The sequence below is a fragment of the Bufo bufo genome, chromosome 2, assembly GCF_905171765.1.
Source record: "Bufo bufo chromosome 2, aBufBuf1.1, whole genome shotgun sequence".
NCBI classification, from domain to species: domain Eukaryota; kingdom Metazoa; phylum Chordata; class Amphibia; order Anura; family Bufonidae; genus Bufo; species Bufo bufo.
This window is the reverse complement of record NC_053390.1, coordinates 637,519,021-637,543,134: the sequence shown is the minus strand read 5'-3', so window position 1 is coordinate 637,543,134 and position 24,114 is coordinate 637,519,021. Positions and strand designations below refer to the sequence as shown.

The following is a 24,114-nucleotide window of genomic DNA, read 5'->3' as shown; positions in this document are numbered from 1 at the left end:
CATTCATCTGCTTCTGTTATAGTACAGGAGGCTGGCAGATGCTGGGATCGCCCCCTGGCAGCTGCATGCTGAAGCCTTCAGCATGTAGCTGCCAGGTAGCCAGATCACAACCTCTGCCCACGCTTCCTCTGCCAGCCTCCTGTACTATAGCATGCGGGACATGGCAGCCTCCCCTCTCTGCCTCCACTGCTCTGCCATGTACTAGTGCTTATTATGGCTTTCTCTTAAGTTACATATACACAAATGTGATGCCAGGATGGTTCTGGGCTGGCATCGGGTGCATGCATATGTGTGCCATAATAAGCACTAGTACATGGCAGAGAAGGGAGGCTGCCACGTACCGCATGCTATAGTACAGGAGGCTGGCAGAGGAAGGAGTGGGCAGAGGTTGGGATGAAAGTTCCAATCACCCCCTTTCACAGTGTTTTAAATATAGGTAAATAAACATAAAAAAAAAACATTGCTATGTCCAAAAATGCCTTCACTATTAAAAAATATAAATAATTTTTATTCAAAAAGGGTACCAATAAAAACTACAATTCATCCACCTGAAGAAAAGCTTCAGCTCTTTAGGCAGAAATCTAAAAAAAAGTTTTAGCTGTCAAAAAAGTGATACAAAGAGAAAGAGAGGTTTTTTGAAAGGTTTTATTTTAAGTAAGGGTCCATTCACACGTCTGTTGTTCTGGGTCCGCATCCGTCCCACAATTTTGCGGAACAGGTGCAAACCCATTCATTTCAATAGGGCCGCAAAAGATGCGGACAGCACACCGTGTGCTGTCAGCATCCGTAGTTCCATTCCGCGGCCCCCGCAAAATAAGATGGAACATGGCCTATTCTTGTCTGCAATTGTGGACAAGAATAGGCATTTCTATCATAGGGAACTATCAAAATGCGAAACGCACGCAGCTGGTATCCATGTTTTGCGGACATTTTGTGGACCGCAAAACACTTGCGGACATCTGAATGGACCCTAAGGGAGGGGGGCCCTGTAAAAAATTTGCTGTGGGGCCCAGTCAGTTCTAGTTACGCCCCTGAGGTCAGCAATATGAGATTGGTGAGGGTCTGACAACCTCACTGATCAGCTGTTTATGGCAGCCATTGGTGCATTCAATGATACAGTGGATGGAAGACTCTGTACACTGTTTAGGTTTCTGCATTAGTGGCTGACCTAAACAGCTGCTGTGTCGGAACCCCACCAATCTGATATTGCTGACCTATCCTGAGGAGGGGTCATCAATATCTAAGTTCAAGAAAAACCCTTTAATTCAAGACTACACTGTGGAGGAGAGATTCATCATACCCCCTGAACTAGAATTGCGGTGGAAAAAAGTGCACACCATGCACACCACCAATTGTTTTTACCTGCAACATTCTCTAAAAATTACCCAGACTAGACTAAATGATCTCTAGACTGGACCCCAGAATAAGTACCAGACCAAACCATAAAAAACAGAACCCTGACCAGTCCTTCTAAATAAAGACATCCAGATGCTCTAAATACTGTAGATATAGACCCCAGAACAGACTTCTGACCAGATCCACTGACTAAATAAAGATCCCAGATGAGATCTATTAAATAAATAAAGACCCCAGGCAAGACCCTCTATATACTGTCCCAGACCCCTAAAGTCCCACAGAAGACCAGATAGCATTTAAAAAAATAACAAGAAACCACCAAAAATATGTTTACTATTTTTATTTTTAAAATAATGGAAGCCAGTGGCAGCCTGATCCATATATTTCCAAAATATGTGTGTGGATTCATCCGAAAAAGGGAAAAAAAGTTTTACAGTGCCTCAAAAGAAAACCAAATTCTTATATATTTTTTTTTTTTTCAGTGTAAAAATGATAAAAGACACAAACATGGATTAAACTACTTACTGATTATTTTTTATTTCAATTTCTATGTTTTTATTAATATTTATGATTATTATTATTTGTGCATGACTGCAAACATATTGTGCTTCATTTTGTTCACAGTAGTACTCTCTGCATACCACTGGTAGCCCAACCGCTTTCCTGATAAGACACAGTCACCCTCAGTATGAAATGGTAAACATTTATACTACCAGAATCTCCCCATCTAAAACGACTTAACCCACTAGCATCTATAAAAAGGAAGAAACTAATTATTTTCCTAGGAATTGCAGGCTGGCAGCAGATGGTGGTGATGCGAGGAACATGCACTAATGGATTAAGGAAATAATAATGGTTTTATTTACATTGAGGATCATGCTGAAAAGACAAACTTAAATACAGTATAATTAAAAACAAATGCAGTGGCAATTATTACTCAGGCCTTAATCCATCAGCCGAGACACACAGCTGTGCAGATTACAAAATACATTATTTTTGTTTGTACGTGTACGCTGAAGTTAAATGAGCCATTAACGAATATAGTCACACCATGTGTGTTTGGTAAAACCGCAATAATTATTATAACAAATTGATCACATTCAGATAGCATTTCCTTATTAATTACATCACGGCATAACTCTGCATCCTCATTAAACAGCCCCATACTTACAAGCAGCTATTTTTATTTCATCTTCAGATCAGTGAACAAGAGTGAGAGCAACCCCACTGAGCAGCGAATATTGGAATTAGAAAAATGAACAAGTAAGCAGAATTAAATTATGGTCTAAGAATAAGAATGCCTAAAATTGGTTGCTATTAAAAATGGGATCTCCTGTCATCGGAATGTTTTACAAGGTACAGTACTTAATAGTCATTGACGGCTAAGACTCCTCTCTGGGCGTCCTTCCCAGAGCTCACTATTCATGGTGAGCAAAACTGAAATTTCTCCTTGCCCCTTGCCAGTAAATCTATCCATTGCAATTCACATTAATCAACCACAGACAAAATAAGAACAGTGCATATGGGTATTGGCTTATCTACAGCATTAAAGAGCATCTGTCAGCAGATTTGTACCTATGAAACTGGCTGACCTGTTACATGTGCGCTTGGCAGCTAAAGGCAACTGTGTTGGTCCCATGTCCCATGTTTATATGTGCCCGCATTACTGAGAAAATTGTGTTTGCATATATGCAAATGTTTGGTAGGAGCTCAGACTGGCATAAGATATTCCTCATGTATGAGATAGGTCAGTACTTTATGCTTGATGACATCACATGGGTCATGTGATCCTGGGTGTCTCACATGACCACAGGGCAGCCCTATTTAAACAAACTGCTTCCACAGTTGCCTGTGAATAAGGTCATCTGGCATTCTGAATTGCTGTGTTTTGCTGTAGAATTCTTGCCTGGTATTCTGACTCTGTATCTGCCTGACGATTTGGACCCAGCAGTGACTTCTTGGTATTGACCCGGATTTGGCATCATATTGCTTTTGTTTCTGAATTTGTCTCTGATTGTCTCTCCTGGTTTGGCTTGGCCCATCTGTTTACTCTGCTGTAGCTGTGTATTTTCCCTGGTGCCTATCTGTTACTTTGTTATTTTATCCTTGCTTTGTTCCTGCTTAGACTCCTGCACTTAGTTAATAGGGATTGCCGTCCAGATGCAGATCCTTGTTTAGAACTGGTCGTGCAAGTAGGGACACTTGTGCGAGTGGAGTTCAGGACTCACTGTTCTCTACCGTGACACTATGTTTTTACATGTGTTTCCTATTTTCCTTCCCTGCCCCTATTTCCATAAGCATCATAGTTTCCTGATCTCCTGCCCATAAAGGAGCTTGAGCTCCATGTTTAATTTCCAGGACCTAAAAAAGCCTAATGATATTGGCGAGCTGGTCTGCCTCAGTCTATGTTTATTTTTGGCATCTCAGCTGGTTTATCTTGGTTATTGGCTAACTTCTCACCTAAAAACCCAGTAGGTGTAGTGGCCGTGGCTCTAATTGGGTATTTCCAAATATATTGCTATATTCAGATGTAAAAATAGAAGTTCTCCATTCTCACTAGAGATAAGCAAATTGAAGTTGACGAAGTGGAATTCGATCCAAATTTCAGGAAAAATGTGAGTCGTCCTGTAGTCGAATTTCCTGACGCTTCATGGTAACGACTCATATTTTTTCTAAAATGGCTGCTGCACATGTTAGAAAGAGTAAGTAAGAAGCCAGGGAATGAAGGAGCACCCATAATGCCATGCAGATAGCCAGCCTCTGTGATGCCAGAGCCCTATAAAAAGTATCCTTCTGCCTAGTCTCCACCATTTTACAGTGAACTTAGTGCATAGAGAGACATTACAGGCACTAGGTACAGTGATTAGAAAAGACTCTATTCACCAAATATTACTATTGAGCAGTTCAGGGACAGATTATTCATAGTGTAGGGATATAATAGGGAGGCATTATTCACACTATAGGGAAGAGAGCAGGGGCCAATAGAAGAGTGTAAAGCCTGGCTAATAGGGTCTATTCTATTATACCCTGCTGCACTAATTGGGGATACAAAGTGATCTAATATTACAGATTTTAGGTTGTTTGCATTCTTTGATACATCAGTAATTCCAATAATCCTTGATTCTGTTATTGGGGTGAAACTGCGGTCTGATACTACGAAATTTGGAGGATTCATGTTCTTTTATATATGATTCAATCCGTTAATCCTTGATTGTCTATTTGGGGTGAAATTGCGGCTGGATACAGATTTTAGGGTACTCATGTTTTATTATACATGAGTATATCCGTTGATCCCTAATTGAGGAATTGGTGTGAAATTGCTGCCTAATACTACAAGTTTTGGGGTGCTCACGTTCTCATATATAAGTACATCGATTCAACCTTGTTTTGGGGGTGAAATTGCGGCTTGACACTACTGCTATTTTACTCTTAAAGTTACTGTTACAGTACAGAATGTCAGACAGACAGGTGACAGGCCCTTCTAAGGGAATGGGCAGTGGCCAAAATGTTTCTGGAGCTAGCAGAAGTAGCAGCAGAAAAAGAAGGGGGGGGGAGGGGAGGTGGTAGCAGCAGTCGCAGCGACAGGCCAGAGCTGCCAGTGTAATCCAGCGGTCGTGTTTTGACCAGTAATCCAGATGTCCTTTAATGGTTGACTTAGTCTTCTACTTCACCTCAAGTGACATTAGACACCCCTAGCCAAGAGTCGTTGGGTTTCTCTGATACCATGGTTAGTTGGTTAGTTTGCATGGCCCGGGAGCAGGTCCTGTGCCCCCAACTGTTCTCAACCAGCCTCTTTCATTTTCTGTTCCTTCTGCTCGGGAAGTATTGTATGTCGTCGTCTCGGCTTTTCAGTGTGGACGAGTTTCTAGAGGAGAGTCAGCAGCTACTGCCCAGCCAAGATGAGAGAGAGATGAAAGAGACCCGCTGCTTCCTCTGGTAGGCAGGCAAGTAGCAATGATGAGAGTCATGTGGGAGCTGGTGTTCTGAGCGGTCAGGCACGTGGCCCTGAGACTGATGATGGTGACATCAGTGACGTGCAGACAGTAGCAGATGAAAATGTAGCTGATTACAAGTGGGAGCCAGGTGAAGAGGGGGCTTCATCATCATCAGGAGAAGAGGGTTGCAGCTTGCGGATGAGGCAGCGGCTAAGCCAGCAGGGTAGTAGCATGACCTCGAGTCAGCAGGGTGGCAGCAGTGGGAGGTCGGAAGCCAAATGTGCCTGGGGTAGACCGTCCGCTTCGCAGGAGACTACCTGCCTGGGAAGTAGCAATGCAGGGGTTCACGGAGGCAGCGGTAGCAGGCAGTCAGTACAGAATGTTGGGGGGAAAATGCCATACTTGGCATACATGGCCATTTGCCGAATATGTGCGCAATAGGTGAAGTGTGGCCAGGGTGCCAATGTGGCATGCAGACAGTAGTGGATGAAAATGTAGCTGAATACACGTGGGCGCCAAGGGGAAGAGTGGGCTTCATCATCAGGAGAAGAGGGTGGCAGCTTGCGGATGAGGCAGCGGCTGAGCCAGCAGGGTAGTAGCGTGGCCTCGAGTCAGCAGGGTGGCAGCATTGTGAGATTTGGAGCCAAAAGTGCCCAGGGGAGACCATCTGGTATGCAGGACCCTACCTTTCCGGAAAGAACTAGCGGTGCATAGTTTCACGGAGGCAGTAGTAGCAAGCAGTCAGCAGGGAGTGATGGGGGGGAAATAGCAGTGTGGGAATTTTTCATCAAGCCACTGGATGACGTCAGCGTGGTCATTTGTAGAATCTGTGGGCAGAAGGTGAAGCATTGGCACCACGGCCCTGCGTCAACACATGCAGCATCACCATAAAGTGGGGAAACCGTGGCGCTAATGTAGTGGTACAGCATGATGCAGCAACCGTTGCATCACCAAGTGGCCCGCACCCCTTCTCCAGCAGTCAAGGCTCCACCACTTCAGCATAAGGGAGCTATGTTTCCTACCCATCATCTACTAGTCCTGATGCTCCTGCTCCTCCTACTCCTTGTCACTCGTTTCATCAGCAATCGATCGCCGAGGTGATTGCAAAAAGACAACAGTATGTGTGCACTCATCCAATGGCACAGAAGCTGAACGTGCTCCTGGCCAAGTTGCTGGTAATACAGTCCCTCCCTTTCCATGTGGTGAACTCTGCACCTTTCAGAGAACTAATAGCTTGTGGGGCGAGCCAAGGTGGAGAGTCCCAAGCCGTCATTACTTATCCAAAAAGGCTGTACCAGTCTTGCACACATATGTTGAACAGAAGGTGGGCCAGTCCATTAGCCTGTCGTGTCTGCTAAAGTTCACGGCAGCGCCGACGTGTGAAGCTGTAACAGTGGTCAAGAACAATATAGTGACAGGAGATGAGCAGGAGGAGCGGAGGAGCTAGAGGGTGATGAGGAAGACCAGGCAGATGACCCCAGACACACCGTGGCAGTATGTAGTGGAGATAGAGGCAGGGAGTCCCCCTGTCTCCCTTGCGCAAATGGCCAGATGCATGCTGAGTTGCTTGTGACAGCCGTATTATCACCATTCGGCAGAGGGATGACTTTTGGTCCTCCAAAATGGGGGCCTTTTTTCTACCGGCTGAGAGGGAGGATAAACTCAACTACTATCAAGACATCCTATGTAGTCAGTTGGCCGCTGCCTATGTGCACCATCGCCCATTCTCATGAAGGTCTGACCAGGGGGGCCCTCTGCACTCACATTCCACTGCCATGGCTTCTGTGAGGGGGGGGGGGGGGCAGGAGCAGCACCAGCTCCATCAGCAACTTAAATCTGGAGTCTCTAATGAATACTTTTCTTCACCCACCTACTGAAGAATACTTGGACTGCATCCTGCCACCCCACATCCAAGATCCCCTGGACTACTGGGCAGACAGACTTGATTTTTGGCCGCAATTGGCCGAGTTTGCCCTGGACAAGCTTTGCTGCCTGGCCAGTAGTCTGGCATCAGAGTGGATGTTTAGTGCGGCTGGGGGGTATAGTTAGCCGAAGGAGAACTCGCCTTTCCAACTAAAGTGTGGAGAGACTGACCTTTGTGAAGATGAATCAGGCGTGGATCAGCTAGGATTTCCACACACCCGTGGCTAATGCATCAGACTAGATAAATCTGGGTGCCACACCCAAACTTTGTGAAAAGAGACCCGTTTATTCTGGCCACCTGCTTCAGCCACTATTCTGATGCTGACACCCACCTGCTGCCTCTGCTGCTATGTTCTCCTACTGCCACCCACCATCTTGTGCTTTTGCTGCCACTGCTGTTGCCCCCCCATCCCCACTCTGTGTGACTGGGCCATCTTATTTGCCGTTCTGCAGTGCAGTTACATTGTGCTAAAGCCCTTTTTTGGGGTGTATTAATAGTATAAAAAGTACATCTTATTTGCCGTTCTGCGGTGCGGTTACATTGTACTACACACTTTTTCTGGGGTGTTTTAATAGTATAAAAAGTACATCTTATTTGCCGTTCTGTGGTGCAGTTACATTGTACTACGGCCTTTTTTGGGTTGTATTAGTGCAAAACAAGTACATCTTATTTGCCGTTCTGCGGTATAGTTATATTTTTCTACAGCTTCTTTTGGGGTGTATTAGTGTAAAAAAAAGGACGTCTTATTTGCCGTTCTGCGGTGCAGTTACATTATACTACAGCCTTTTTTGGGGTGTATTAATGTAAAAAAGTACATCTTATTTGCTATTCTGCGGTGCAGTTACATTGTACTACACATTTTTTTGGGGGTGTTTTAATAGTATAAAAATTACGTCTTATTTGCCGTTCTGGGGTGCAGTTAGTTTGTACTACAGCCTTTTTGGGGGTGTATTAGTGTAAGAAAAGTACATCTTATTTGCCATTCTGCTGTGCAGTTACATTTTTCTACAGCTTTTTTGGGGTGTATAAGTGTAAAAAAAAGTACATCTTATTTGCTGTTCTGCGGTGCAGTTACATTGTACTACAGCCTTTTATGGGTTGTATAAGTGTAAAAAAAAGTACATCTTATTTGCCGTTCTGCGGTGCAGTTACATTGTACTAAAGTCTTTTTTTGGGGGTGTTTTAATAGTATAAAAAGTACATCTTATTTGCCGTTCTGCGGTGCAGTTACATTGTACTACACACTTTTTTGGGGGTGTTTTAATAGTATAAAAAATAGATATTATTTGCCATTCTGCGGTGCAGTTACATTGTACTACAGCCTTTTTTGGAGTGTGTTAGATGAAAAAAACAAGTACGTTTTATTTGCCGCTCTGCGGTCAAGTTACATAGGCCTGACCTCCCAGTGTCAGCTAGCGGTCGTGTCTTGACCAGCAACCGAGCGGTGCTTGAATGGTTGAGTCGGTCTTCTACTTCGTCGCAAGTGACATCAGACACCCCCAGGAAAGAGTCGGTGGGTTCTTCAAACACAACGCTTAGTTGGAATGGCCCAGGAGCAGGCCCTGTACTCTCAACTGTCCTCAACCTGCCTTTGTCCTTTTCTGTTCCCTCTGCTAGAAAAATATTATATGCCGTAGGCTCGGCTCCACTTTTCAGCGAGGACGAGCTACCAGAGTACAGTTAGCAGCTACTGCCCAGCCAGGATCTGGAGGAGAGATCCGCCGCTTCCTCCAGTAGGCGGGCAAGTAATGATGATGAGAGTCGCATGGGAGCTGATGTTGCGAGTGTTCAGGCTCCTGGCCCTGAGACCATTGAGGGGGACATCAGTGACATGCAGACAGTAGTGGATGATGATAAATCCAATCACCCTTGGGATCTGGGTGAAGAAAGGGCTTCATTATCAGGAGAATAGGGTGGCAGCTTGCGCATGAGGCAGTGGTTGAGCCAGCAAGGTGGCAGCAGTGGGAGGTCGGGAGCCAAATGTGCCTGGGGTAGACCGCCCGCTTTGCAGGAGACTACCTGCCTGGGAAGTAGCAGTGCAGGGGTTCACGGAGACAGCGGTAGCAGGCAGTCAGGATGGAGTGTTGTGGGGAAAATGCCATACTTGGCATACATGGCCATTTGCCGAATTTGTGCGCAATAGGTGAAGCGTGGCCAGGGTGCCAATGTGGGCCCTACCACCCTGTGTCAACACATGCAGCATCACCATAAAGTGGCCTGGGAGAACCGTGGCTCCAATGTGGTGGTCGAGCCTGCTGCATCACCCAGTGGCACGCACCTAATTTCATGCAGTCAAAGCTCCACCACCTCAGCCAAAGGGAGCTGTCTGTCCTTCCCATCATCTGCTGGTCTTCATGCTCCTGCTCCTCCTCCTACTCCTCATCAGTCTTTTCATCAGCAATCGATCACCGAAGCGATTGCCAAGAGACAACAGTATGCGTGCACTCATCCAATGGAGCAGAAGCTGAACATGCTCCTGGCCAAGTTGATGGTGCTGCAGTCCCTCCCTTTCCAAGTGGTGGACTCTGCACCTTTCAGAGAACTGATGGCTTGTGCCGAACCGAGGTGGAGAGTCCCAAGCCATCATTTCTTTGCGAAAAAGGCAGTACCAGCCCTGCACACATATGTAGAACAGAAGGTCGAACAGTCCTTGAGCCTGTCGGTGTCTGCCAAAGTGCACGGCAGCGCCGACGTGGGGAGCTGTAACTATGTTCAAGGACAATATATGTCCTTTATGGCCCACTGGGTATATGTTGCTCCTGTCCAGCCACACCAGCAACCTGGGCAAGTGACGCCGCTTCCACCTCCACGTTTTCACGCCGTTGGTCCTAGTTTGCCTGGGTGAATGGAGTCACACAGGGGAGGAAATGCTCCACGTCCTTCCGCCCATCTGCAAGACATCCATAAAATGGCCAGGAAACTTTGCATGCACTTCAGCCACTCGTACACCGAAAAGCACACCCTCCTTGAGCTGCAGCGGCAGAATGGCATCCCCAAATAAAGGCTGATATGCGACGTTTCCACCCGTTGGAATTTCACCCTCTATATGTTGGACCGAATATAGGAACAGAGAAAGGCCATAAACAATTTCTTGACGATACAGGCGGACAGAGGTACTCCCCTGTGTAACTTCAATGTTAGCCAGTGGCAGTTCATGTGTGACACCTGACATTTGCTCGGGCCCTTTGAGGAGGACACTTTATTTGGTAGTCGCCAGGACAACATCATTTCACTGATTCATGTCATGGAACAGGTGTTGATAAATCTGGCTGGCCAGGGGACAGGAGATGTGCAACTGCATCTCACGGCCACATGAGCCCTGTGGGGGCTGAACTATAGGAGGAGGAGGACATTTGAGCACAAGCAATGCATAGACAAATGGGTGGTTTTTCTACACAGGCAACAGGAGAGGAGGAGCAGGAGCAGGAGCAGCCGGAGGAGCTACAGGGCGATGAGAAAGACGAAGCAGATGACCCAGACACACCATGGCAGTATGCAGTGGAGATGGAGGCAGGGAGTCCCTCCAAGTCACTTGCGCAAATGGCCCGATGCATGCTCAGTTGCTTGCATAGTGACCGCCGAATTGTGACCATTCGGCAGAGGAATCAATACTGGCTACCGGTCCAAAATGGTGGCCTTTTTTACACCCGCTGAGAGGGAGGACAAACTGAACTACTATCAAAAAATCCTATGTAGTCAGTTGGCCCCTGCCTTTGTGCACCATCACCCATCCTCACACAGGTCTGACCGGGGGGGCACTCTGCATCCACCTTCCACTGCCATGGCTGCTGGGGGGGAGTTGAGGGGGCAGGAGCAGTACCAGCTCCATCAGCAGCAACTTAAGTCTAGAGTCGCTGATGAGCAGTTTTCTTCACCCGCCTACTGAAGAAACTACTCATCAGCATGAGCAGCTAGACACAGAGCAAAACCTGAACCAGCAGGTTGTGGCATACTTGGAATGCACCCTGCCACCCCACATCAAAGATCCCCTGGACTACTGGGCAGCCAAACTCGATTTGTGGCCGCAACTGGCCGAGTTTGCCCTGACAAGCTTTCCTGCCTGGCCAGCAGTGTGGCATCAGAGCGGGTGCTTAGTGTGGTGGGGGCCATAGTTACCCCAAGGAGAACTCACCTGTCCACCCAAAATGTGGAGAAACTGACCTTTGTGAAGATGAATCAGATGTGGATCACCAGAGTGCCTGATGCATCCGACTAGATCATCCATGGTGCCACACCTAAACTTTGTCAAAAGAGACCTGTTTCTTCTGGCTACCTGCTTCAGCTACTATTCACACTCTGTGGTCTCCTCATGCTGCTGCAACCTCCCCACTTTGTCTCTTGGCCACTCTGTGGTCTCCTCATGCTGCTGCCACCTCACCACCATGTCACTGGGCCACTCTGTAGTCTCCTCATGCTGGTGCCACCTCACCACTCTGTCACTGGGCCACTCTGTGGTCTCTTCATGCTGCTGCCACCTCACCACTCTGTCTTTGGGCCACTCTGTGGACTTCTCATTCTGTTCCCACCCTCCACACTCCATGACTGAGCCACAAATTTTCCTTTTTGGCCTGGTTGATATCATCATTTATTTGACCCTTCTTCTGATCTGTCAGAAGTAAGGAAAAATGGAACGCACAATGAATCCTGTCTATGTAGCATCTATAAGGCCTGTATGACATGGTCCCTATTTCAGAATTGGCTTATGATTTGGTAGCCAAAAGCAGGAGTGGGTACAAAACACAGAAGACATGTCATCTCTGTTTTGGATCCAGTTCTGTTTTTTTGGGGCTTTAGCAATACTGATGGATTACTGACCAAATGCTGACCGAGTGAAGGCGGATGCTTAACAGACAGGATCCCATTTTTTAGGGTTTTTGTTCTGATGGATCAGAGTAAAGGCAAAATAATCAGTGAAGTCAACACAAACTTACTGCTGACACCCTCTCCACTCTGTCAGGGGGATTCTACTTGTATAAGCATTTAATAGAACAGGTTCTGTAGACATCTATGTGGAATCAGCTGACGACGGTGTAAAAGGAGTGCGCTCTTTCACGCTTTAGTAGGATCTTGGACCTCTGCACGGTTCTTTATACCTGGAGCTAACATTGACCTGGAAGGCTGAGTTCACACTTGAGTTATTTGGTCAGTTTTGGCCCCATAACTATCCAAATAAGTGAAGCGTGCAGTGATTCTAAGAGCAACGCCTGTCATCTGAGTGTCATACTGACTCACAGATATTGTTTCTCTACCACAACAGACTCCCTATGCGTGTTACTGCAATGCACAGTGCTCTACATCACTATACAGGCTCTTTGCAGCCAGGAAATAGCTGTTTTTAAGGTGATTGACCACAAATAAATTTGGATCGAACCTTTTCTGAAAATTCGGCGAATCGTCTCTCACCCCCAATGAGCTCACCCTCAAACCACAGGCAGCCACACATTTCTCTTGCAGAATATCGTGCAAAAGTCCATTTATTTCAGTAATGCAAATTATGGTTCAATAAGATTTTATTATTATTATTATCAAATACAATCATAAGAGAACATCCCAAATTGCAGTATACATACCGCATACAAAGATACATTGCGACATGCAATCATGAACAGCAGTACAGCATAAAGGACAAGGTATAAGCATGTATCTGTATCTGTATAACAAACAGTCAGCTGACAAAGTAATGCAAATTAAAAGGAATTGCATTAATGCAGCTTAAAATTAGAGTTTTGTGAAAAGGTTCAATATTCTAGGCTCAAAGTGTCACACTCTAGTCAGCTAATTAATCCATACCCCCTGAGCAAAGGGTACCTCAAAATTGAGACTTTTGGGCTTCATAAACTGTAAACCATAATCATCCAAATTATACCAAATAAAGGCTTGAAATATCTCGCTTTGCATGTAATGAGTCTATCTCATATGTTAGTTTCACCTTTTAAGTTGCATTACTGAAATAAATGAAGTTTGCACAATATTCTAATTTTTCGAGTTTCACCTGTGTGTGTATATATATATATATATATATATATATATATATAATTTATTTATTTATTTTTTATTTAAAGTCATGTATGCATATCAAGCATGTATAACCAGCTGCTTATGTAGTTTACTTTATGAAATTCCCATCATGTGCCCTACAACAGCACTATTCAGTTCCCTGCTGAATTTACAATAGCTTATTTTAAGAAATTATGGCATTAATTGATTATCTTGTAAAGAAAGCAAAGTAGTGCTTGTTACTGCTTCCCTACTGGTCACATCATGGACTATACCCAATAAAGCGGATGTGACACGTATGGCAGAGAGTACACCCTGTACTAATAATAGTAAAACAAAATTAAAATAATAAAATATAATAAAAACTAAGTATAAACACCACCCAAAAATGTCTCTGCCAGACATATTCACACATTAGCCCCAGTGCCGTTCCCACTAAATAGGACAGGCTGCATATAAAAAGAAAATGCCACTTGACATGATTTGGTATGAAACTAATCACCATAGCTTACCTACATACTTCCACATACTTTCCCACCTGCTTTTCAAAAGTTGTGGAGCTGGAGTAAAATGGCAAAATATAGCAAATTTTACTGCAAATGACTTGCACCAAAATTTGAAACTTTCCTTCTGTCATTACAGTTTGATAGATTTTAACTCGAGCATCACGATGCTTGGCACATCGCGGTGTTCGGCAATCACTGTAATGCTGTAGCCATGTTGGTTACTGGCATTACAGTGATTGGCTGGCCGAAACTCGTCATCAGGTGCTATATAGCACCCGATGACACATGTTTCGGCTCAGTCTTAGTCAGGGAGAGCTACAGCAGAAGGGACAGATAGTGTAGGGACAGAAATTTATTTTTTTTTTAAGCAGGGTTTTAGTCTTGAAAGGTGTTACAGACCCAAAAGTCCTTTTCAGGACTATTGTTTTATCTGGCTGCAATATACTGTATATTATTAGCGCAAACTGTGCTAAATTGCGTGCAATTGTTTGGCCACTGCTGACAGTGACACAACCTCTGCTACATCTGTTGTGTTACATTTGCGCATTCTAAATATCTGTGACATTCAGCACAATTGTTTGGCCGCTGGTGACAGCGACATTACCTGCGCTACGTCTCCCGTATAACATTTGCGCATCCTAAATATCTGTGACATTCAGTGTAATTTTTTCTTAGCCGCTTGTGAGAGCGACATTACCTGCGCTACATCTCCTGTATAACGCTTGTGCATCCTAAATATCTGTGACTTTCAGTTGAATTTTTTCACCGCTGGTGACAGCGACATTGCCTGCGCTACATCTCCTGTATAATGTTTGTGCATCCTAAATATCTGTGACATTCAGTGTAATTTTTTTGCCGCTGATGACAGTGACATTACCTGCGCTACATCTCCTGTACAGCTTTGTGCATCCTAAATATCTGTGACATTCATTAAAAAAAAATCGCCGCTGGTGACAGCGACATTACCTGCGCTACATCTCCTGTATAGCGTTTACGCATCCTAAATATCTGTGACATTCAGTGTAATTTTTTTGCCGCTGGTGACAGCGACATTACCTGCGCTACATCTCCTGTATAACGCTTGTGCATCCTAAATATCTGTGACTTTCAGTTGAATTTTTTCACCGCTGGTGACAGCGACATTACCTGCGCTACATCTCCTGTATAATGTTTGTGCATCCTAAATATCTGTGACATTCAGTGTAATTTTTTCGCCACTGGTGACAGTGACATTACCTGCGCTACATCTCCTGTATAACGTTTGTGCATCCTAAATATCTGTGACATTCAGTTTCATTTTTTCGCTGCTGGTGACAGCGACATTACCTGTGCTACATCTCTTGTGTAACGTTTGCGCATCCTAAATATCTTTGACATTCAGTGCAATTTTTTTGCCGCTGGTGACAGTGACATTACCTGCGCTACATCTCCTGTACAACTTTGTGCATCCTAAATATCTGTGACATTCATTAAAAAAAAATTGCCGCTGATGACAGCCACATTACCTGCACTACATCTCCTGTATAACGTTTGCGCATCCTAAATATTTGTGACATTCAGTTACATTTTTTTGCCACTGGTGACAGCGACATCACCTGCGCTACATCTCCTATATAACGTTTGCGCATCCTAAATATCTGTGACATTTATTGTCATTTTTTTGCCGCTGGTGACAGCGACATTACCTGCGCTACATCTCTTGTATCAATACACTAAACGGTCAAAAGACCAGAAAAAATCCCTTTAGGGGTCTCTACCTAATAAGTGTTGTAATAAAAAAATATCTTTATTTAATCATTATTAAAACCAAAGTGTAAGGAAGGAAAAAAAATAATGTGTTTAAAATTATCAGAAAACAGTAAGGTCAAATAACCTGGTAGCTGCTAGTGGTTGCTAGCGGCAACTGGGGGAATAATATCACCTTTATCAACTGATATTGACACCAGCAGGTGCTCTATTTTATATGTATTATTCAGGTTAGATGGTGTGTGTGGTTAGTTAACCACTGATAATGGTAAGGGTATATTGAATACCTCTATGTACTAGGCCTGAATTGGGGGTTTGCAGAAATATGGGTTTGTGTCTTTATTGACAGTGAGGGTTGTCACCATACTCGACAGTCTATTTGTGCGTGGTCAACTTTTTTGCAAACCACACACACGTATCGACTGTTCTAAGAGCCTAGCACGCGTTATCAATTGTTTGGTAGTGATACTCAAGTTATACTACAATGCACACCTCATTAGCAGTCTATTTGTGTGTGCCTGTTAGCTTTACAGGCTACACACTTGTATCAACTGCCCTTGGAGTGTTACATAGTGCTCTGCGCGCTACAGTTCAATTAGAAACAATGTGGCTAGAAGATATATCCACTCTTCCACTGTATGTCCCTTGTCTGCACCGTACACACCAATTCAGGCATACCACTTCAAACATACATTGCTGATAACCAATCACACACATCTGACATGCTGTCCCTCAGCTATTCCTATCGCTACAATTGTGCGCCAAACTGTGAACTGTCTAAAATGCTGGAATGCTACACTATAACACCCCTCCCGACATGTTTCGCCACAGAGGGGCTTCCTCAGGGGAAGTGGGGTACTAACGACTAGCTAGTACCCCACTCCAAGGGCAGTTGATACAAGTGAGTAGCCTGTAAAGACGTTGACCCCCGTGCGTTGCAAAAGTGGCGTCACTGACAGGATCCGAACACGTTAAATCTGTGTGCCCATGAACTGTCTAGCCTATTAGATTTACAAAAATACCTCTAAAAATTATTTTGATGCATTTACTGGGAGCGAACGGCGCAAAACACTGCACCCTGGCCGTCAGAGGGTTAATCAGACTTTTTTTATGTAATGGCACAGCTTCTTCATGAGCAAACAGAGCGGGAAAATCCAGAAACGCCCCTCTCTAAAGAGAGAAGTGTGAAAATAGTAATAACTAGAAAATGTGCTACAAGGAGAGCCACCAACTGAACATAGATGGTCAATAGATCTGTCTTGTTTCCTAAAACAAGGAGCTTAGAAGCCATTTTCCTGGCCACCTGGCACTTCTCCTTGCAATCTATGTGCTAACTAATGGCAGGTTCACATTACCCAATTGTCAGGCAGATTATAAGGGACAAATGTTCCTACGAATGCTCATTCCTGATAATCTGCCCATCTGAAGGTGCAGCCAATCATTCAGGCAGCAAGTAAATTATCATTTCTGGGCAGCAGATTGTGCTGTCTAAGGCTACTTTCACACTACCGTTCAGAGCGGGTCCGTCTGATGTCTGCTCAGACGGATCCGCTCCTATAATGCAGATGTTTGGATCCGATCAGAACGGATCCGTCTGCATTATAGTTTTAAAAAATTTCTACGTGTGAAAGTAGCCTGAACGGATCCGTCCAGACTTTACACTGAAAGTCAATAGGGGACAGATCCGTTTGAAGATTGAGCCATATTGTGTCATCTTCAAACGGATCCGTCCCCATTGACTTACATTGAGCGGAGCGGAGGCTGAACGCTGCCAGACTGATGCATTCTGAGCGGATCCTCATCCACTCAGAATGCATTAGGGCAGTATGGATGCGTTCGGGGCCGCTTGTGAGCCCCTTCAAATGGAGCTCACAAGCGGACACCCGAAAGCAGGTGTGAAAGTAGCCTAAATAGCACTATGCTGCCCAGAAATAATGCAGCTGTATGAGGACAAGCCCTTCTTTCCCAATAATCGGCTCCTCCTCACTATAAGAGTTAACATATTCTTAATAACAAGAATATGTTGTTGTATAGAACATTACTACATTACTGTCTCTGATATTTTGACAGACTTCCCTGAAAATGACCTTTCCCAGTTGCCCCACTTGGTAAGGAGATTTATAGGATAATTCCATTTGTTTTCAAAACTGGATTTTAAAGTCATTTGGCACTGTTTAGAAAACCAATCCACATTTTTAGAAGAAGATGTCAATACTTACTAAGCAAAATTGAAATTTATTGCATATAAAAATACAAAGTTATAAAAAGTTTTGTGCATTTTATAAAAAAGTTTCCATTAAGCTGGCAACAATCAGATTTTCACCTAAGGCTTTGTTGATATTACCATCAAGGCTTCCATTTCTGATGGATCATTTGTTAATATATAACAACAGAGACCTTACAAATTGACTTAAACTGAACCTATCAAGTTCATCATCTGTGGGCATTATCAGGACTCTCACTGTCTCTTCTAGGAGTCCTGGCAGAATTTACATATCCCTCTCTGAAACAGAGCAGCAGAAATCACCTGACAAGTTCACTTTCAATCAGATCTGTCAGGTTCTCAAATTATTGTGAATGTTAAAAGGGTTGTCTGAGATGTGGCAAGCACAGTACAGTACATTGTTTAGCGAGAGCTTAGGTCCATTCACTTGAATAAGACTGAGCTGCGTTTAGGCCACATGACATCACTGCCCTAGAAAGAGGGCATGGCATTCACTGAGGGTGCCGGGAGTTGGATCCCACTAGTCAGAAATTTATTAGCTATCCTGAAGATAGGCAATCAATATCACAATCTTGGACAACCCCTTAAACTTGAAAACTGTTATTTATGTAACAATAAAGAAAGAAAAAAGCTGTGAAAAAACATCAGTGTGATCCTGTTAGTCTAAAGTGTACATTCTCATGCCTTCCATTGTTTCTTCAGATGCAGTTGCCGAGATAGAAGGTTTTTCCTATTTAACATTCATTTTTTGGGTTATTGATTGAAAGCTATTTAAAAATTCCTGAAAAGATTTCTCTTCATATTCTTCGCACTTTTTACAACTGCCAATCTATAGGAGGAAAAGAAAAGTCAGTACAACTGTAAATAGTTAACCACAATGCAAAAGAAAAATATCAATATTCAGGATTTTATTTTGACACTGTTACATACAGTTTTGATATGTAGTTATTTCCTTTTTGGCGACCATTATTATATGCAAATGAGGGGGACTGCCATGTGGTGGAAACGTTGCATCGATGTACACAAATATGGGCCACCTGGAGGAGATGTGCATCTATGTATCACACCACTTAGAACATCTTTTGAGGTGGAGGCGATACATCGATGACGTCTTCTTTATATGGACGAGTACTGAGGTGGATCTACTTAATTTCTTTGCATTTTTGAATACCATTGATAATAATATAAAGTTCACACTAGAATATTCTGTGAATGAAATTCACTTTTTGGATACGTTGATCACATTGAAGAACAATAACATCCATATGGATGTTTAAGTAAAACCCACTGATAGAAATACCATTCTAAGATATGATAGTGCCCATCTGAGGGAAATTGTTAAATCCTTGCCTTTTAGCCAATTTTACGTGCAAAACGCATAGTTAGTGACAATTACCAATTAGATAGAACACTTGATAAAATGGTACCATCCTTTTAAAGATTGAGGTTTCCCAAATCCATTTCTAAAAACACACCTTGCAAAAACCAAGGAAGTGGAGAGATAAAATCTACTCAAGAAAAAGAAAACAATGCAACAAATTAACAGAATTCCTCTAGTCACAACATATTCCCAGAATAGTTATGACATCAGAGGAATTAATAAACATTGGTCCATGGTAAAAAATGGTTTTGACAAAATTAAGGAATTTAGCATTCCTCCTTTTATGTCTTACTGCAGACCACCGAATCTTCGGGACAAATTAGTTCATGCGGATATTGGTCCTCAGAGGACTATAGGCCAGAGGTTTTTATCATCACAAAAAAGGGATGTTTTCCTTGTTTAAATTGCATAAACTGCAAATATATACAGAAGGGCAGTACATTTGTAGATCCGACATCTACACATAAATATAAAATCAACCACGACTTAACGTGTGATTCCACGCATGTAAACTATGTCCTATGGTGTCCCTGTCCATTATAATATGTACAGTACAGACCAAAAGTTTGGACACACCTTCTCATTCAAAGAGTTTTCTTTATTTTCATGACTATGAAGGCATCAAAACTATGAATTAACACATGTGGAATTATATACATAACAAACAAGTGTGAAACAACTGAAAATATGTCATATTCTAGGTTCTTCAAAGTAGCCGCCTTTTGCTTTGATTACTGCTTTGCACACTCTTGGCATTCTCTTGATGAGCTTCTAGAGGTAGTCCCCTAAAATGGTCTTCCAACAGTCTTGAAGGAGTTCCCAGAGATGCTTAGCACTTGTTGGCCCTTTTGCCTTCACTCTGCGGTCCAGCTCACCCCAAACCATCTCGATTGGGTTCAGGTCCAGTGACTGTGGAGGCCAGGTCATCTGGCACAGCAACCCATCACTCTCCTTCATGGTCAAATAGCCCTTACTTTCAAAGTTTTCCCAATTTTTCGGCTGACTGACTGACCTTCATTTCTTAAAGTAATGATGGCCACTCGTTTTTCTTTACTTAGCTGCTTTTTTCTTGCCATAATACAAATTCTAACAGTCTATTCAGTAGGACTATCAGCTGTGTATCCACCTGACTTCTCAACGCAACTGATGGTCCCAACCCCATTTATAAGGCAAGAAATCCCACTTATTAAACCTGACAGGGCACACCTGTGAAGTGAAAACCATTTCAGGGGACTACCTCTTGAAGCTCATCAAGAGAATGCCAAGAGTGTGCAAAGCAGTAATCAAAGCAAAAGGTGGCTACTTTGAAGAACCTAGAATATAACATATTTTCAGTTGTTTCACACTTGTTTGTTATGTATATAATTCCACATGTGTTAATTCATAGTTTTGATGCCTTCAGTGTGAATCTACAATTTTCATAGTCATGAAAATAAAGAAAACTATTTGAATGAGAAGGTGTGTCCAAACTTTTGGTCTGTACTGTAGGTGAAACTACATTAGATTTCATATCAACACAGGTATACCATACGCAAAAAACGCATGGATTTACCTGTTTCCAAACATTTCACAGACCAGGAACATAGAGAGAGCTAATTAAAATGCACGTCATTTGATCATATTCCTATATCCCGTAAAGGTGGTAACCGAACATTATGTCTTAAAAAGCGAGAAATACAGTGGATTACAAAATTAAACACATTACGACCAAAGGGATTAAAAGTGGATTATAAACCATGGATCTTTATATGATCAGTCTCCTTTTCATGAGGACTTGCCCGTTATGCTAATTCTGTAGTGTTTTTATCTTTGGTGCTACAAGTCCCTTTATGTTTACCTGTAATTGAAATATTTTTTTTCTCTTCTCTTTTGCAGAATTGTAAGACAATTAACACTACAGATGTGAAACCTGCATTAACCCCAAATAAACAATTGAAGAACGAAAAATTGACACATAATTGGATGACATATGATATATATCATTATCAATGATGAAATTTTTCTCATATTATGTATTCCCTCCAAGTAATTATTCTCTATTTACAACAATATATTTTTTTTTACTTATAATAGGGTTCTTCCCCATGGGAGTTTTGAACGGAGTATGTATGACTGTTCCAAAATACATTGTGACAAGCAAAGGGGACAGGTATATTATTGATCGAATGTTCTGATGTTCCAGACATGAGACCAATGTTTAGTCTGGGGTGATTGTAGACACTGGTACATGACATGCATCGGTTGTCATAATCCTCGAATATTCCCTTGTAATAATATGCAACTACTTTATGACTTTTATAGTAGGAGAGTATGGTTTGCATATACTGTATTTGGTGTCTATGTTGATAATTATAATACTGTATATTCCTGCATATAAGACTACTTTTTAACACATGAAAATCTTCTCAAAAGTCGGGGGTCGTCTTATACGCCGGGTATGGCGGGCGCTGCAGTGCCGGGACGCCCGCATTATCAACAGAGAGAGCCCGGGCTATTGCCTTGTATCCCCAGCAGCTGAGAGCTGCGATGTAACCCACGGCATATGCCCCCCCTGCGCTGTACCTTGTATACCGCCCCCTGCTCTGTACCTTGTATGCCTCCCCCCTGCTCTGTACCTTGTATGCTCCTTGTACCCCCATCCTCCCGGCCGCTCGCATCTCGCTCCTACGCATGTGCGAGATCTCCGTGCGGCGTATATAAGTGCGGCGCAGATGTGCATATGTGAATGTGAATATGAAGAATAACATAATAAAAACATGTTCAGGGTATAGGTGGCACATGTTTAGGGTCTGGGAGGCAGGGAGGGAGGACAAGGAAGGTGGTGGGATGTAGGGATGGTGGTGATACCATGGGATGGCGGTGGTACCTACGGATGGTGGTGGGATGCAGGGATGGCAGTGGTATCTAGGGATGGTGGTGGGATGCAGGGATGGCAGAGGTACCCAGGGATGGTGGTGGGATGCAGTAATGTACTGCTGTGTGTTGAAAAAGGGGTAGTCTTATACGGCGAGTATATCCCAAACTCTATATTTTCAGTGTAAAAGTTGGGGGTCGTCTTATACGCCCAGTCGTCTTATACGCCGGCATATACGGTATTTATGATTATGAAATGGGTGATGACTGTGTATTAAATTGACTGGATATAGGCGATTGTGTATGTATATACACAGTCAATATCCAGTCAATTTAATACACAGTCATCAGCAATTTCATAATCATAAATATTATAATTATTATGATTGAACTAGATTGGATATAGACAGCCAATGAGAATATGTTTTAGTTTTTGATAAGTGTACAAAAAGGTGTCATCAACTAATATTGTTCCAGTGAATGAGATATACAATTTTTTATATATTCTTACTATTTTAGTATTCTCTAATACTCTAGTATTTTTTAGGGGGTTCTGTTTAGATAATTTTATCATATACTTGTTCTATATTTTATGTCAATATTTTACAATTATATGAATTAGTAAATAGCTTGGATACGTAATTGGTCTCTGGGTCATTTCAGATGAAGTGTGCCTTCTATTTTATTACATAAGAATTCATTACACTGTGACAGACAAAGTCCTATAGACAGAGCACCTGATCCGACAGAATCAGCGGGTGAGCCGCTAGTTGATAGTTATTTTTATTGGAATACTAATGAGTGCTTCCATTATGGAAGCGCTCCTTAGTACAAGAGGACCGGGAAGTGGTGAATGCAGCGCTCCCCTGGCTCTGTACTTACCACTTCCTGGTCTTCCTCGGCGCACAGTGTGAGGATGTCGGCGTTCTGTGACCTCATGCTGTACGGCATTGGGTCACAGCACAGCGTGTGGCACAAACAACAAGAAGAGAGCTGGATGACAGGAGCGGCATATGGAGAGGTAAGTTGGTTTATTTTTTTTTCCTCTGATCTGAGGTCTGATTAATATGGGGGTCTTATTAAAGGGGTTGTCTCATCATGGACAATGGGGGCATATCACTAGGATATGCCCCCGTTGTCTTATATGTGCGGGTCCCACCACTGGGACCCGCACCTTTATCAAGAATGGAGCCCTGCAAGTGAAGAAGGGCGCACTGCGCAGCCGCCTTCCATTCATTTTTTTATGGGTCCGGCGAAAATAGCTGAGCGCTGGCTTGGCTTTTTCCGTCGGCCCCATAGAAATGAATGGGAGGTACACCCCCATTCACTTCTATGGAGAGTCGGCTTGGTGGTGGCTGGACTGTAGTCCTCCAGCCACCTTGCGGGGCTCCGTTCTCTATATAGGTGTGGGTCCCAGCGGTGGGACCAGCATCTATAAGACAATGAGGGCATATCCTAGCGATATGTCCCCATTGTCTATGATGAGACAACCCCTTTAACATGGAGTTGTGATCTGAGATCTGATTAACAGGGGGGTCATTAACATTAACATCTTATTAACATAGAGGTCTGATCTGAGATCTGATTTATATGGGGCTCTGAATAAGGGCCTTATTAACATTGGGAGGGTCTAATCTGAGGTCTGATTGGGGATCTTATTAACATTGGGGGTCTCTTCTGAGGTCTGATTAACATTGGAAGTCTGAGCTGAGCTCTGATGAAAAACATTTTTTTTCTTATTTTCCGCCTCTAAAACCTAGGTGCGTCTTATGGGCAGGTGTGTCCTATAGAGAGAGAAATACAGTAAGGTAACATAGTAATATAGTATATAAGACCGAACAAAGACATTTGTCCAACCAGTTCGGCCTGTTATCCTGCAAGTTGATCCAGAAGAAGGCAAAAAATCCCTGTGAGGTAGAAGCCAATTTTCCCCACTTAAAAGGAACCTGTCACCAGTTTTATGGTGTCCTAACTAAGGGCAACATAAATAAGTGACTGATTCTCTTAGCAAAATGTTGGGTCACTTTCTTTAATTGACCCAGTCAATCTGCCAACATCTTGTATTGAAAAGCTCCAGCTGATAATGATGAGTCATGAATATTCATGAGCTCCTGACTCTCCCCGCCCACCTGCTGCTGATTGACAGTTATTTTCTATATGACTCAGCAGAAGGTGGGCAGGGGAGTGGCTAT

General features: G+C 43.3%; 1 protein-coding gene across 2 annotated transcripts in view; it reads right to left on the bottom strand.

The window, feature by feature from the left end:
- Positions 1-17,679: 17,679 nt before the first annotated feature.
- The window catches only part of IL15 (interleukin 15), a 128,456-nt gene continuing 122,021 nt past the window's right edge, over positions 17,680-24,114 (bottom strand). For both annotated transcript variants that reach the window (XM_040418487.1, XM_040418488.1), the window contains one exon: positions 17,680-18,517. Coding sequence is in view for 1 of the 2 variants with exons in the window: in XM_040418488.1 (XP_040274422.1) it covers positions 18,419-18,517 (99 nt within the window). In the remaining variant the exon portion in view is untranslated. The remainder of the gene's footprint in view (positions 18,518-24,114) is intronic.